The sequence below is a fragment of the Sarcophilus harrisii genome, chromosome 5 (genome assembly GCF_902635505.1).
Source record: "Sarcophilus harrisii chromosome 5, mSarHar1.11, whole genome shotgun sequence".
Classification (NCBI taxonomy): Eukaryota; Metazoa; Chordata; class Mammalia; order Dasyuromorphia; family Dasyuridae; genus Sarcophilus; species Sarcophilus harrisii.
In genome coordinates this window covers 239,191,586-239,204,199 of record NC_045430.1, presented here as the reverse complement: position 1 = coordinate 239,204,199, position 12,614 = coordinate 239,191,586, and the positions used below count along the sequence as shown (strand labels likewise).

The 12,614-nt window shown below is 37.7% G+C and overlaps 1 protein-coding gene across 2 annotated transcripts; it reads left to right on the top strand.

The window, feature by feature from the left end:
* Positions 1-8,644: 8,644 nt before the first annotated feature.
* Positions 8,645-11,542, top strand: RPP38 (ribonuclease P/MRP subunit p38). Of its 2 annotated transcripts, none has more exons than XM_012551270.2 (2): positions 8,645-9,170; positions 10,500-11,542. In XM_012551270.2, exon 2 carries the CDS (start codon positions 10,524-10,526, stop codon positions 11,361-11,363), a length of 840 nt encoding a protein of 279 aa, XP_012406724.1. In that variant the 5' UTR covers positions 8,645-9,170; positions 10,500-10,523; the 3' UTR covers positions 11,364-11,542. The 2 variants fall into 2 exon arrangements, with proteins under 2 accessions (XP_012406724.1, XP_003771951.1); XM_003771903.3 differs by having other exon boundaries at positions 8,667-9,135.
* The last annotated feature ends 1,072 nt before the right edge of the window (positions 11,543-12,614 follow it).

Sequence of the window (12,614 nt, the reverse complement as noted above, 5' to 3'; positions counted from 1 at the left end):
TGTTTCTAAAGTAATGGTGGCAAACTGGGAGGGAAGGACACAGAAAATACTAAGAACCACTGTTTAGAATTTTAATTTTTTAACAACAAATTTTAATTTGACTATTTGTACTGTAAATGTGATAGCCAGTGTAGTCAGTTAATGAAAATAATTACTTGAGACATTACTTGACTGACTAGCAAACTCCTCCCATGCTAAGGGATTTTTGAAAGGGGAATCAAAGTGTAAGAGAATTGGAAGCCAAAGAAAACTCTTGCACAAGAAAGGGAAAGTGTTGAGAAAGAAAGTGAACCCTTTGAATCACTAGCAAAGATTTCCTGAGACTGAGATGGTGTAACAAAATTATGCAGAAGAAACAAAGGCAAGTATTGTGTGGCTACGACCCATCAGGACTCCTGAGATGAGAGCCAGCGATCCATCATTCCTCTCTCTATTCTTTTCTCTCTCTTCCCAGCCCGATGATCCTCCCTCCCTTCCTCCTTTCCTCTTGGGAGTTTCTCTCTGTTCTGAAAAGTTTATTTACCTTATTCTTTCTAGCAGCAACTGTGATTTAAAAAAAACCTGTTAACTAAAGCATTGTTAATCTATATGTGTTATTGCTTGGAAAGCAGTGGAAAGAGGCAACTATGACTTGTAAGGAAGGGAAAGAGAGATTTAAAGCTGTACGTATTTTTTGCCAGAATTCCATGCCTGGGGAATCAGGCTGTAAAAGAAAACTGTTAATTCATGGTTACAATGACCCAGATCAGAGATAGTATTTAAAAAAAAAAAAGGAGAGTGAAATAGGCAGTATAAAACTTGATTTCTTCCTGAGTATTTGAATAACATTGAATAAATATTCCCATGACAGGATTTCTCTGAGCAACCAACCAACCAACCAACCAATGTATTAAGCTCCTATATTCCAAGTATTGTGTTAAGTACTGGAGTTATAAAAGGAAACCAAAGACAGTCCCTCTGAAAGGACTCATAATGAAACATATACAAAGTATATACAGAATATATAGGAAATAATGAGAAAGGAAGGGCACTAGAATTGAGTGTTCAAGAAAAGCTTCCTGTAGAAGATGGGGTCTTAGTTGGGACTTAAAAGGAAGCCAGTAGATGGAATTGAGGAGGACAAAAATTTCTGCCATGAGAAAGAGCTAGAGAATGCTGGGAATTGAAAGATGGTGTGTGTTGTACATGGAACAGCAAAGTAAATGTCACTAGACCAAAGAGTGTGATGTGTTGGGGAGTAAAGTATATGTAGACTGAGAAGGGATATTTATGAAGGATATTGAACATCAAGCAGAGGATTTTATGTTTGGGGGAATAGGGAATCACTGAAGTTTACTGAGTAGGAGGGAGGGTGGCATATCAGATCTACCCTGTAGGAAAAAATCACTTTAGTGGCTGAATAGATGATGCTAGCCTGAGAGTGGGAGGATGGTATTCCCCTCCACATAATAGGGAAAGTAGGGGGAAGAGTTTAGGAGGGGATGGACAAACAATGATTTGGATAGCCTAACTGTCTGGACATCATTGAGTTAGGACCTCCATCATTTTTATTACCTGGGCTTGATTCAAGGGAAAAGTCTTTCCTAGAGGGAAGGAAGTAAATGAGTAGCCAGAGAAAATCAGGCCCAAGGGAAGGAGTAGTCCATCCATAGAAAAAAACATAGAGAGTGATTTGAGTAAATGGCAAAGTCTTGTTCATCAGTGCATCATCACTTTACTGCTAGATATATGAAGTATTATGTATTATGAAGTGTTTGAGACACGGTCAATAAATTAGGCTCCTAGCAAAGAGTTCTCCGGTTCTACACTGTGCCAAGAAAATCCACAGCACAGATGTCTCTTTTTAACCAATTATTGTGTACTGGGAAAGAACTGGAATTGAAGATCTATATTGAATATCAGTTCTATAACGGAGCTGAGGGTCCCTTTTTTCCTCACCAACTCCTTCCTATTTCCTTTCTCATTTAAAGGTGACATCCATTCTGTCTGTATTGCTCCTTTTCATTGGGAAAGACAGAGAGAGTAAAATTTGGATAAAACTAGAAACTAACCACCAGCAGCTATCAACCTTTTTCTCCCTTTTATAGTCAAACTCCTTGAAAACATCGTATCTGTTTCCTTTGTCTCACCTCCCACTTTTCAATTCTTAACTATCTAGTTTCTGATCCCAACACTTCAGTGAAATGTCCCCTTACAAGTTTGGCAATACTCTCCACCACTAATTATGGTGATCTGTTTTCATTCTCTTTCTACTTGTCTGCTATAGTTTTTCTGTTTGTTTGTTTGTTTTTACCACCATTGGCTACCTCCTCCTCTAGAATCTCTTTTAATTTGACATTGCTCTGTTTTTTCTTCTCCTTCCTATTTAACCACTGCTATCTGATTTGCTAAATATTATTTTTCTCCAACCTACAATGTCTGACTATTCTCTGAGGCTCTAGCCTACACCCTCCTTTCTGTATACACTTTTCCTTAGTAATTTCATCAACTCCCCTGAGTAGTAATTATCCCTATATAGATTACTTATCCTATCTACATATCCAGTTCTCATCTCTTTTCCACCCTCTAATCCCACATTATCAACTGCCAAACCTGTTATATATTCCCACTTGAATGTCTCATGGGCATCCTAAATTCAACATGTCTAAGATTAAATTTATATTTTTTTACCCCCCAAACCATCTCATTACTTAATTTCCCTGGTTCTATTGAGGGCACTATCATTTTTCCAATAACCTCTCTGCTTTCAACCTCAGAGAAAGTAGGATTTGGATGATGATTCAACACACAAGGAGGAATGAGAAGTCATTGGATTTAGTAATAAAGAGATTGCTGGTGAGCTTGAGAGAAACCATTTTAGTCAAAAGGTAAGGTTGAAGGTCAGATTGTAACTTGCTGAGGAGTGAATGGAAGGTAAGAAAATGAATGTGGGCAGCTTTTTCTTCCTTTTTTGGTAAATTTTGTTCATGTTAGCTTAAATATAAAATGAGAAAAAAATAATATTTCCATTTCATTTATATAGAAGAGCTTAAGAGGATTTGATATAAAACAATAAAATTCCTTTTGAAAAAAACCTATATAATAAGTACTATACCTTGTTTTCAGAATTGGCCAACTTTTTTTGCTTCCTTCTAGGTTTGTTTTTTTTTGTTCTCTGCTGTGTATCTTTTACTTTATTACTTTATTTATTCCCTCCCTAAAGAAGGCTACAGTTAAATTAGGATATGTGTGTGTGTGTGTGTGTGTGTGTGTATAAATGTATGTATACAGATGCACACACACATATATGTATATAGCTATCTATATGCATATACATAGATATCTATACACACTTATGTATTCATATACATACACAGCTGAGACCATATTATATATATTTTCACTTGTCATCTCTTTTTCTGGAGGTAGAAAACATCTTTCATATGTCCAAGTTTTTCCAAATCAACAAGCTAATAATTTCTTATCCTACAACACTATTTCAACACAATCACAAACTATCAGAAATTGTCTATACATTTTTTTCTATATTCCTTCTATTCTTGGCTACATTGGTTTTGATTATATAGGAAATTTTAATTTAAAATTTTTAATTCAAAATTGTCCATTTTACACTTCAAGCAAAAATGTTCTTGCTTTAAAATGTAACGTCTGCTACTGCTGAATCTCCTTCCTTTACATCTTTTTCCCTTAGTTTCTTTGTGGACAGTTTTTTCTAGGAGTTAGTTGAAAGAGAGAAGAAACAAAGGATTACTTCTTGAGCGGAACTGTGGCAGGGTCAAGGAAAAGCTTTTTTTTTTTTTTTTTTTTTTTTTTTTTTTTTTTTTTAAAGGCTAGGGGCTACCTAAGCATGTTTGATGGCAACAGTAAAAATATATTGATGGATAAGAATTGATAGAATTGAGAGTGGGGTGATCAATCAATGTGCCAAAATCCCCCCAAAAAAGAGATAAAAAGGGATTGGATCAAGGGCACAAGAAGAAGGGTTGGGATAGTGGATAGAGAACGAGCCTTGAAATCAGGAGAACCTGAGTTCAAATCCAGCCTCAGACACCTAACATTTATTAGCTGTGTGACCCTAGGCAAATCACTTAACCCAACTGCATCAGAAAAAGTATCAATCTCTTCATCATAGACTGGACAAAAGGAGAAGAGAAAAGGAAGGGAGTGATACTGAGAGATTTGAGGTTCAAAACTGAGTAGAAAACACATGGTAAAGGGCTTGATTTTTTCCCTTATTTTTTCCTCTTTATTTTATTTCTTTTTTTCCTTTTATTTTAGAATAAGAGGTGAGGTGCTCTCCTGGAGTGGGTGGGAAGCAGTTGGTAATAGTACAGGTGACTAAGGAAAGAAGATTTGAAACAGGTATGGAAAATATGATACATCAATCAGGAACAGAGTGGTGACTATATTGAAGTAGAGTGAAAAGGGAGATCTAGAGAATTCAAAAGGCTGATCCATTGGGAGGCCAGGATACAGTGAGGGTCTTCCCCTCTCAGATTTATTTATTTATTTATTCGTTTATTTATTTAGATTTCTTTGGACAAGATGAAAGAGGAGATTCTTTGCCTCAATTGCTAACTAGCCTTAATCACTGAATGGATATTGCCTTAGTCAAACTAAGACGCTTTGAAGACCTTAGCTTAAAAAGGCCAAGGAGTCCCATTTCATACAGGATCATCTTTACTTGTCCTGATCTGTATTCAGCCATTGGACCCAGATGACTCTGGAGGCAAAAGGGAGGCAGGTGACCTTGTCCAGCCCTCCCTCGCTTAAATCCAATTCACTTGAATGTCATGGCTTCACTTCTCTAATGTCATGATCCTCTTTGAAGGACAAACAACAACAGGATACTTAAGAGGACATAGATATGTATATTGAAATGTCTAAGGAGAAGGAACAGGTTGGAGTAGAGATAGAAATTGCTAAGTGGCTTGGTGGATGGAACATGGCCCTGGAGTTAGAAGGATCTAACTAACAGTTGGGGTAAGTAATTTAACTCCAATTACCTAAAAAAAAATTGTTTTAATTTTAAAAAATGAGCCAGGGGCTAGGCTCCTTGAGAAAATAGGTGAGATGATTCTAGCCTACAGATAACAGCTAAAATGATGTAAACCTCAAATGAAGAAAGGTATTAAGTAATGAGAGAGACCAAGAGAGAATAGAATGTGGCTATCCTTATTCTAAGCTGAGAGAAGAAACTTTTAATAATGGAGAGGCTGACTAGAAGTACAGCATCTTCTCAGTGTAATAAGATTCCATGATTGCAAAAATATGGAAAGAATAGAAGAGGATGAAATTTAAGACTTAAGATTTATTTTGATTATTCTGTATTCCCTCAGCTGATGCTTCTCTACATGGCAGGGCTCTCCAATCTCCTCCCCATCCTCTTCATTCTCCTTTGAATGTATTCTTGTTTATCAAAATTAATCTGCTTTTCTTTGTGTCCATTTTTGGATTTGTAATTATTCTTTTAGATTTATTTCATCATCCTTTAGAATGTCAGTTCTTTGGGAGGAGATGTGTGTTATTGTTGTTTTCGTCTCTGTAGTCTCAGAACTTAGAGTTTGAGGGATATGCATAATAGTTGCTTAATAAATGCTTTTCAGTTTACTAATTGCTTATCATGTTTCAGTGAACCACTTTATCTTGCCAGCTTCCTTAACATTCTAGTTCTACTACTCCTTCTTTAGTTGTGAAAATTAAGATAATCATAAAGTGCTACAGAAGTGGAAGGGAACATTAGTGAGTACAATTTATTTTAACACGGATGGAATTAGACCACTAGCCAAATACCACCCAAATGTTGTAAATCATGCAAACAATAAAAGGAATTGTCCCTTCTCTATCACATAACTATGAAAAGGGTATGTTCATGTTCATGGCATATTAAAACTTCTCCAGATGAACTGACTGTAACTGGAAGTCAGGCTGGAGTTCTCACATGCAGAGCTGCAGTCCTGCTGCTTTGCTTCCATCTGCTGGTAAAAGGTCTCAGAAAAATGCGGAGGAAAAGATGCTGGCAAACAGTTCTTAATTCCCAGAGCCCAAAGGAAAACCCCCCCCCCCCCCCCCCCCCCCCCCCCAAGGAAAAATTTTGCCTGGCCAATTAACCAACTCAGTGAACAGGAAAACCAAAGATAAATGAAATCCACAGAGAAGTACCAACTTCTCCCCAATCCCTCAAGACTGTATTTTTCTTCCCAATTGAATCATTTACCAAACCGGCGAGGCTGACTCCTGTCATCTAAAAAGCTCAGAATTGGGAGACACAGGAAAATGTGATTTTAATGGAATCTTTGTTACTTTGTTTTATAACCTCAAAAAATTATCTTCTCTATCCTTGAACTCTTTCCTCATCTATAAAAAATGTTGAACTCTTTAGGTATCTTTAAGGGTTCACATTCTAAAAGTCCATAAATAAATGAACTTGAATTAGATCTCTTTTTTTCCCCCTCCTGTTCCCTGGTAGGATATTTATGAATAATACCTTAGCCAAATGTCTGGGAGGAAGAGGAGAGCCAGTTTGTAAAGTCCTCCAAATCTTAGCCCCTAGCCACTTTCCCATTCTTATACTTCACTCCCTTCCAAGAAATCTAGCATTCAGTGACAATGACCTTCTAATGGTTCCTCTGCCTCCTGACTCCCTGTCTTCTCACTGGCTGTAACCCTGGTTTGGAATGTTCTCTTATAGTGTTTGTCTTATTTGTTGCTCAAGGACATGGGTAAGGAACTTAAGTAATCATTAGACATATGCTGATGGCCACACACATAGGGAACAAAGGCAGTCAGAGAACATGTATGAAAGGCAATAGGCATAGAACACACGTAGCTTGGGCAACTCATGACATGTAAGGACATCAAGAATCACTTCCATTTTTGTTTTTCTTCCCAGGTTATTTTTACCTTCTGAATCCAATTCTTCTTGTGCAACAAGAGAACTGTTTAGCTCTGCACACATATATTGTATTTAGGATATATTGTGACATATTCAACATATATAGGACTGCTTGCCATCTAGGGGAGGGGGTGGAGGGTGGGAGGGAAAAATCAGAACAGAAGTGAGTGCAAGGAATAATGTTGTAAAAAATTATCCTGGCATGGGTTCTGTCAATAAAAAGTGATAATAATAATAATAAAAAAGAATCACTTGTCTTATTAGGGAACTATTTGTAAAATCACAGATTTAGAATCTGATGAGATTGAAGGAAACAATTTAATGACACCTGGAAAAATGCTAGATATATTCTGGCTTTGCAATTTGAAAAGTAATAAAATGGGACAAAAATACTTGTTTTGAAAATTCTGAAAAGTCATGTCAATAAGCATTAAATAAGCACCTAATTTTGTCACATAATGTGATAAGGCTTCAGATACTAAGAAAAGTTAAGAGCCTCTGATCTCACCGATCTCATTCCAATGAGGAAGACAGAAATGAAGAAATATAAACAACTATGTATAAAAAAAGCATGTATGCTGTAATCTTTTTTTTTTTTTTTTAAGGTGAAAGTACTTTGTTTTGATCTATATTCAGTCTCCATAGTTCTCTCTCTGGAGGCAGATGGCACTTTCTATCCCAAGTCTATTGGAATTGTCTTGGATCACTTCATTCTTAAGAAGATCCAAGTCCATCACAGTTGATCATCACATAATCTTGCCTGTTGCCGTGTATAATGATCTGGTTCTGCTCACTTCACTTAGTATCAGTTCATTTCAGTTTCTCCAGACCTCTCTGAAATCATCCTGCTGATCATTTCTTATAGAACAATAATACTCCGTAACATTCATGATTTATTCGGCCATTCTCCAATTGACGGGCGGGCATGCACTCAGTTTCCAGTTTCTTACCACTACAAAAAGGGCTGCTACAAATATTTTTGCAAGTCGGTCCCTTTCCCTTTTTATGTTCTCTTTGGGACACATACCCAGTAGATCAAAGGTCATAGTTCCAAACTGCTCTCCAGAATGACTGGATCACTTCACAACTTCAGCCATAATGTATATCTGTCCCAGTTTTTCTACATCCCCTCCAACATATATCATTATCTTTTTCTCTCATTTTGGCCAATCTGAGAAGTGTGTGGCGATGTGAACAGTGGTACCTCAGAGTTGTCTTAATTTGCATTTCTCTGATCAACAGTGATTTAGACCATTTTTTCATGACTAGAAATGATTTTAATTATTCATATCCTTTGACCCTTTATCAACTGGAGAAACTTGTATTCTTATAATTGTATTCTTATAAATTTGAATCGATTCTCTATATATTTTAGAAATGAGGCTTTTATCAGAACCTTTGGATGCAAAAAAATCCCGCCCTAGTTTTCTGCTTCCTTTCTAATCTTGCCTGAATTGGTGTGACGTAATAGCCTTTTAAGTACCAACTAAAACTCCGCTTTCGACAAAAAGCCTTGGCTACTAACTCCTCTTAATTCCAGTTCTTTCCGTTTTTGCTACATAAAGGGTCCCTTGTATATATGTCTGCTCGGGGTCTTGCCCCATTAATTAACGTGCAGTATAAATGGTGCGTTTGCGCGCGGTCTCTCCCGCTAAATGAGAAGCCCCAGCGCAAGGCTGTCTCCCGATCTGAGTATTCCCAGCGCTTAGCACCCTGCCTTCCACCAAGGACAGCGTTTAACAAACATTTATTGATTTGAATATCAGAGATACTAAGAATCAATATGAATAGGTAAGAACTAAAGGCAGGTAAACCAAAAGTTCTAGAAAAATTCGAAATCAATGGGATAAGAGCCCTCATCCAGGCTCTTTAGAGAAGCTTCGTTCGAGGAGTCGAGCCAAGTGGAGAGTCAGAAAAGATGGAGAGTTTCCTGGAGACGTGCGCGGCTGGTTACCATGGCAACTAACTCTTCCAACACGCAGGTGCGGAAGGAAATTCCCCTGTCCATCCAGTCTTCAGTGTTAAAAAAAAAAAAAAAAAAAAAACAAGAGAAATAGTACATCCGGCCAGAGTTTGGCTCTTATTGGCTGGAGACCGGGGAAGGCGGGTCTTCCTCCTGCACTCCCTCGCGAGGGCCTGGCGACTTCCTCCGCTTTTCCTTTTAGGAAGGGGCGGGTACGGATGTTCCCTCTGAAGCGACCTGGAAGCCGTAACCTGCGGAGGTGGAAGAGCCTTGTACCGTGAGTCGGATCCCCGGGCCCAAGGGGCCGCTAGTGTGGGTCGCGCGCTGTGTGCCTCATGAGGGGAAGGGGAGGCAGTGACTTAGGCCCTGGGTTCGTCCTCCACTGGCCCGGGGGCGTCTCGTGACCGAGGGCAGCGGCCCTTCGTAGGACGCGCGGTCTGCGGGCCTGCCCTTTCCCGCGCCGGCTGGGGTTCTTCCGACTCGAGCTTTTCAGCGAGGACTTGTAAAACGCCCTGTGCGGGCGGCGGGGGAGGGAGGAGCCCGCTAATATTAAAGGCTCGTTGTGTGCCGGGCGATCCGTCAAGCGGGGGGCGCGAGAAAAAAACGTGACCCTCTCCCGCCCTGGGGAACATACAGTCCCGTAGAGAAGGTGGAACACGTGCAAATAGATGGCTTTACGTTACTTTGTGTCACTAAGCTACATTCGGATACACATTTACATACTCGTGGCTTCCGTCTGTGGCTTATGTCTATCGTTTGTATAATTCTCCCCTTGTCTGTGTAAGAGGATGCTAAGCAGCAGAGAGACTACTTAAGGGGCCCCGGTTTCAGGCTTCCCGATTTTGTGATGAGCAGGGAGGATACTAGGAAAAGACCATTTGTTCTTGGGGCGAGAGTGCCAGGAAGCTTGAAAATTATTAAAATTAACTCTGGAGTGAGTTAAAAGTCAACTCGAGTTTCCCTCATCTTTGTTATCACATTTAATGCCGGCCTTCTCTGGGTTCAGTTTTTGGGCCGAGTTAGTTTGATGTGATACCCAAGTTATTTTCTTGTCAGTTTGCTTTAATTGGACTGAGAACAGGTGTTGCATACTGCTTTGTAGTTCATTTCCCAATTTAAGGTACCGGGGTGAGAGAAGGAACGCTGTGTTGCCTGTATGAGAACTAAAATGGAAAGGAAATGCAAGCCTCTCTATATTATACATATAGGGCTGGCCAGAACGTATTGGAGTAGCGGAAGAAATGAGGGCAGCCATGCAGTCCTATACATGTCCGTTAGTCAGAAAGTATTGATCACATGTGTCTGTGCTAGGCATTGGGAATACAAAGAAACTATTTTCTCTAAGGAAATTAGAATAAAAGAGGTAAATGTCTAGTGCTTGAGTACTTTGGAGAAGTACGGGATACTTATGCCAAAACAATTTTTAAAATTTGTTCATAATTTGTTGGTAGGTGCCGCAGCTTATAGTTTAGATTCAAGCCACATTATCTGACCAATGACATTGGTTGTAGTTTTCATTGTGGTTGAAAGAGTGATGCTAAGTTTAAATGTAAAAGATACTAAGACAACAAACAAGATATATTTGCTGAAAACATTTATTTTAAATAAGGACTCCCAATTAATGTTAATTTTCTTTAATAGTTTTGATGTCAAAGAACATTCGAGATGGCTGCAGCATCAGGAAAGGGATCTATACGAAAAGCAAAATCATTTACTGTAAAGACATCGCTAAATAACCCATATGCTATCAACTGGAGTACTCTGGAAAGAGATGATATGCACTTCATATTACAGACACTGGAAGAAAGATTTAAACATGTTGGACTTCAAAAGATTGAGAATCCAAAGAAGAAAAAACGCCCTTTTCCAAAAAGACCAACCAAAGAAAAGGTTACTATTGATAATGATGAAGTTCCAAAGAAAAAAGAAACAGAAATTAGCCAGAAAGTACCAGGATGGACTCCTATACATATCAGGAAACAACTTGCTATTGGGATTAATGAAGTTACCAGAGCTCTAGAGAAAAATGAACTTCTTTTAGTGCTAGTGTGCAAATCTGTCAAACCTGCTATGATGACCTCCCACCTGATTCAGTTGAGTGTGAGCAGAGCTGTACCAGCTTGTCAAGTTCCTCGACTTAGTGAAACCATTGCACCTGTTATTGGTTTAAAATGTGTTCTAGCTCTGGGTTTCAAAAAGAACACTGAAGCTTTTGTTGAGGAACTAAAAGCTATAATTCCCAGGGTACCTAGGTTACATGTGCCATGGCTTCAAAACAGAACTAAAGATTCCTTGGAAGATACAGAAAATGAAACTTTGGAAATGCAAGATGCTAATATTTTAGAAACCTCCTTTGAAGATCTTACTAAAAATAAGCGAAAGCTTGTTGAATGTCAGCAAGATGCTTCTGCTGTAACTTTACAGCCCCTAAAAATAAAGAAACTGATTCCAAATCCCAATAAGATTAGGAAACCACCAAAAAGTAAAAAGACTACTTTAAAATAACATGTGAAACATAATTTGTAAAACATTTTTTCATAATTAAAACTAATAAAAATGAATTACATGTGTCCTTGCCATGTTGCTTGTTAAATGTTCCATGTTAAAAAAAAAATAACAACAACATTAGGGCATGAACATGTCTAGGTTTAAATCAATATTTAAATGTATCAGTTATTAAAAAACCTGAGTATAAAAACAAATTTTAAATAAATGTTCAAACTAATATAAATTTAAGAGGCCAGTAAAATGCTGGTTTGTGAGAACATCTGTGTTTCATCATTCATCATATCTAGGAACCTATGAAAATCGTTCTGCCACTGCAGACATTGTTCTTATTCATAGTGCATATGAAATTGGATTATAGTTGCATTATTCTTATCTAATATGTTCATCCAAAACAAAACTGGACTACAAATAGTCTTCTAGAAACAATCCACTTAATTTTGAAATTTGGGGTATCAATTTGTATTTAACTGGTAAATCATTTGTAATAATTTATTCTTTGTACATGAGTGTCAAGTGGGTTGCCTATTTTTTCTCTCCATTACACATCTTTGAGGTGGATTCATTTTTGCTAATTTAGGCTTACATTTCATCAAGGATTCGTAGGGAAAAGAACACATACTCTATCTAATCAGTGATTCTCTGGGAGACACGATGGGTTTTATTATATAATGAGGGAAGGGGTAGGAAAGCTGTACTTCATAATGCCAGAGCTAATTGCTTACCCTAATTCAAAGTTTGGTAACTTTGTATGAATTGGGTGGGGAGGGATTAACCCTTTTAAATAGAAATTTTTAAGAATTAAATTTAAAAACAAAGTGAAAGTTTCCCAATGCATCACCTTAAACATATGGAAAACACATTTCCTGTGTTTTTCAGGAGATATTAAGAGAAAAAAAGTTCTAAGAATGTTTTTGTTGTTGCAACTATCTCTGGAACAGGGCTTCCAAACCTACACACTTATTTTTTTTAAAAACATTTTGCTAACTTTCAATGTAATCGTTCCTTTGTAATCCTATGTTTTGTGCTATCTATTAAATAAATTCTAAGAAGGGAGATCCCATAGGCTTTATCTCACATTCTGAGAGGTCCATGACACAAAAGGTCAAGATCATTCTGCTTTAAAGATTTTTTTTTTAAAGGGAGTTCTTTATTTTCTTATAGTTGGTTTATTTTCAATAGTGAAAACTTGAAAAGTCCAATGACATTTGAATAAATGATGGCTGAATAAATTATGATATGTTAATGTAA